Raw genomic sequence first — 2,383 nt, 5'->3', positions numbered from 1 at the left:
CTTCCCCCCCCCCCCCACACAACAGCTTATTTGATTTATCAGGAGTTGCGGTGGTTTTCGATTTATTTTTATACTTAATGAAATTCTCATCAAATGAAGCTTAAGGTGCACAGGAAAGTTTTGTGATTCTCTACCTCTCAAATGATCTGTGTTTTTCCCAAAGGAGCTGTTGGTGGTGTGGAAGAGGTCCCTTCGTTCCAGCCGCAGGTGTATACGTATGTGGTTGATGTGGGCAAGAGGGAAAGCGTGTACTCCACAGCAGAGAAAGTGCGCAGGGAGGTCGGTGAAGTGGACTTGTTGATCAACAACGCTGGTGTTGTGTCCGGCCACCACCTGCTGGAGTGCCCCGATGAGCTGATCGAGAGAACCATGGTGGTGAACTGTCATGCACACTTCTGGGTGAGTCTCAGTTAACTTGGTAACTAATTCAACTATATACAGCAATATTTGATCTAATAGTGTAACCAGTCAATGTGCATCATAAAGGAAGTGTACAGCTCTTTTTAAGTGGGGAAAACACAGTGGAATGCACTCTTTTAGTGATTGTGCTATAACGCATGATGCCACTAGCACATACTAATTTCTCTGCTCTGGTATTTGCACTTGTGCCAAGTTGGAAAGCAAACCTCTTTTGCTCCATGCATGTTCATAATAAGCCAGAGTGAAGTTTGAAATTTTGACTTTATACTCTAAAAGAGCAATGTTTATTCTTTCAAAATCAATTACATCAGCCACTTTGAAGCTCAGTCGTTTAATCTGTCTGGTGTCGTTGAGTGCATACAAATGTGTCTGTCGTCTGAGATGGGCCACCCCCTTAAAACACTCCTATAAGTGTTGCATATTCCTCATGTAATTACTCCGGTCTCATCTGTCTGGCCCTTTCTTTCTCAGTCTATGTTATCCATTTGTTTTCATTCATTCCTATGTTTGTGGCAGCCAGTATTAATATTTACGGCTCAGTCTGGATGTTCTGCTGAAGTAGACATCCACAGGCTGTGAGATTATGAGGATCTGGCATCGGTTCAGTAAGAATATCAGAGCTGATCTGGGATCAGATTACCCTCCCTGACTTCATTAATTCAATCGCTGTGAGTTATAACATCAGAACTGGTCTTAAAGCCATACTTCCACTCGGAGAGGTTTTATTAACATATGCCCCCTGTCGTTTCAACATAGTCCTCTCAAGAGCTCGTCGATCTGCAGATATAAACCAGCTCAGAGCAAGAGAACTCCAGCAGGGGATTTTAGTAAGATCACCAGGAACAATCTGCTCTGCCTTGGTTTGTTCATTTAAAGCCCACTGAAGTGCACATCCTGCCTGGGGAAGTAACATTTGGATGAGCCCATTCTCACTTGGCCTCACTAATTAACCTCTTACCAGTAAATGCGCAAACGGCCTGTCTGTAGTTTGCATTGTCTTACTGAAACCACCTTGTGGGGCGATCTGTAATGGGGCAGTGCATTTTAAATCATGCCGCTAAAGTCACATTGAGGTGGATTGTGGATGGGTTTTTTCTTGCACGTGTCTGTTGGGGATTTTTATATTTTAATGATTATCAACACAGGATGGTTAATGTTTTTCGGAAAAGGGAGGGTTGACATAATCCCAGACTGCCTAGAAAATTTGTTGGGCTTTTTACTCCGAATAAATGCTTTTTGTAGTCCTTAGGGTAAGATGTCACACTTCCTTTTATAAGGGAAGACTTTTTTTTTCGTTTACATTAGCAGATATGTGGATAATGCTCGAAGTCCTTCTAATGAAGCAAGAAAATGCTTGGCCACAAACTGAGCTTAAGTGTACACCATGTTCTTTGCTATCTATATTTTCCTTGGTTTTTTATTTTTTTATTTGGAATTTGTTTAGTGTAAGCCGCAGTGGTGCTGTAGCAGATGCACTTGTTTGAGTTCGGATTCTCATTAAGGTTTTGGTTGTGTTTGCACAAGCTTTATGCAGCACATGGTTTCTTGTGGGGGTTTAAGATGAAAGTAGAGCTTAATCATTAAGGACAGGCAAGGAATACCGAATGGAGGATGTGGTCATTAAAGCCACAAGCCAGCTGAATAGAAATGCAACAACACTGCTTTCCCTCTTTCTTTCTTACACAAATATGTTCTCTTAATTGGTTGCTGCTTGCATGTGGTTTGTAAAACTGCAAGGCTTCCTCTTTTCCCTTCTTCTTTTGTCTTCCCATTTATAATTCATTGTGTTGGCATGTTTTGTACAGAAATTATTTTAAATATGCATGCTTAATGTGGTGTTTAGCACTGTCACTTAAATTAAAGGGCCTGGGGCAAATTTTTTACAATTTGTATAGGTGGGGGTCCTCCCTCCCCCGGACTCCAATCCCTCTCAGATGATGGCCCTGGTGGTCATTTATTTAAC

General features: G+C 41.7%; 1 protein-coding gene across 1 annotated transcript in view; it reads left to right on the top strand.

Annotated features, from left to right (window-relative positions):
* Window positions 1-2,383, top strand: part of rdh10a (retinol dehydrogenase 10a) — an 11,646-nt gene that overhangs the window by 1,732 nt on the left and 7,531 nt on the right. The window contains exon 2 of the mRNA XM_016244404.1: window positions 164-399. Within this exon, the coding sequence (XP_016099890.1) occupies window positions 164-399 (236 nt within the window). The remainder of the gene's footprint in view (window positions 1-163; window positions 400-2,383) is intronic.

Source organism: Sinocyclocheilus grahami, unplaced genomic scaffold (genome assembly GCF_001515645.1).
Source record: "Sinocyclocheilus grahami isolate Dianchi unplaced genomic scaffold, SAMN03320097.WGS_v1.1 scaffold716.1, whole genome shotgun sequence".
NCBI lineage: Eukaryota > Metazoa > Chordata > Actinopteri > Cypriniformes > Cyprinidae > Sinocyclocheilus > Sinocyclocheilus grahami.
The sequence above is the reverse complement of the archived record's forward strand: the minus strand, read 5'-3'. Positions and strand labels throughout refer to the sequence as shown.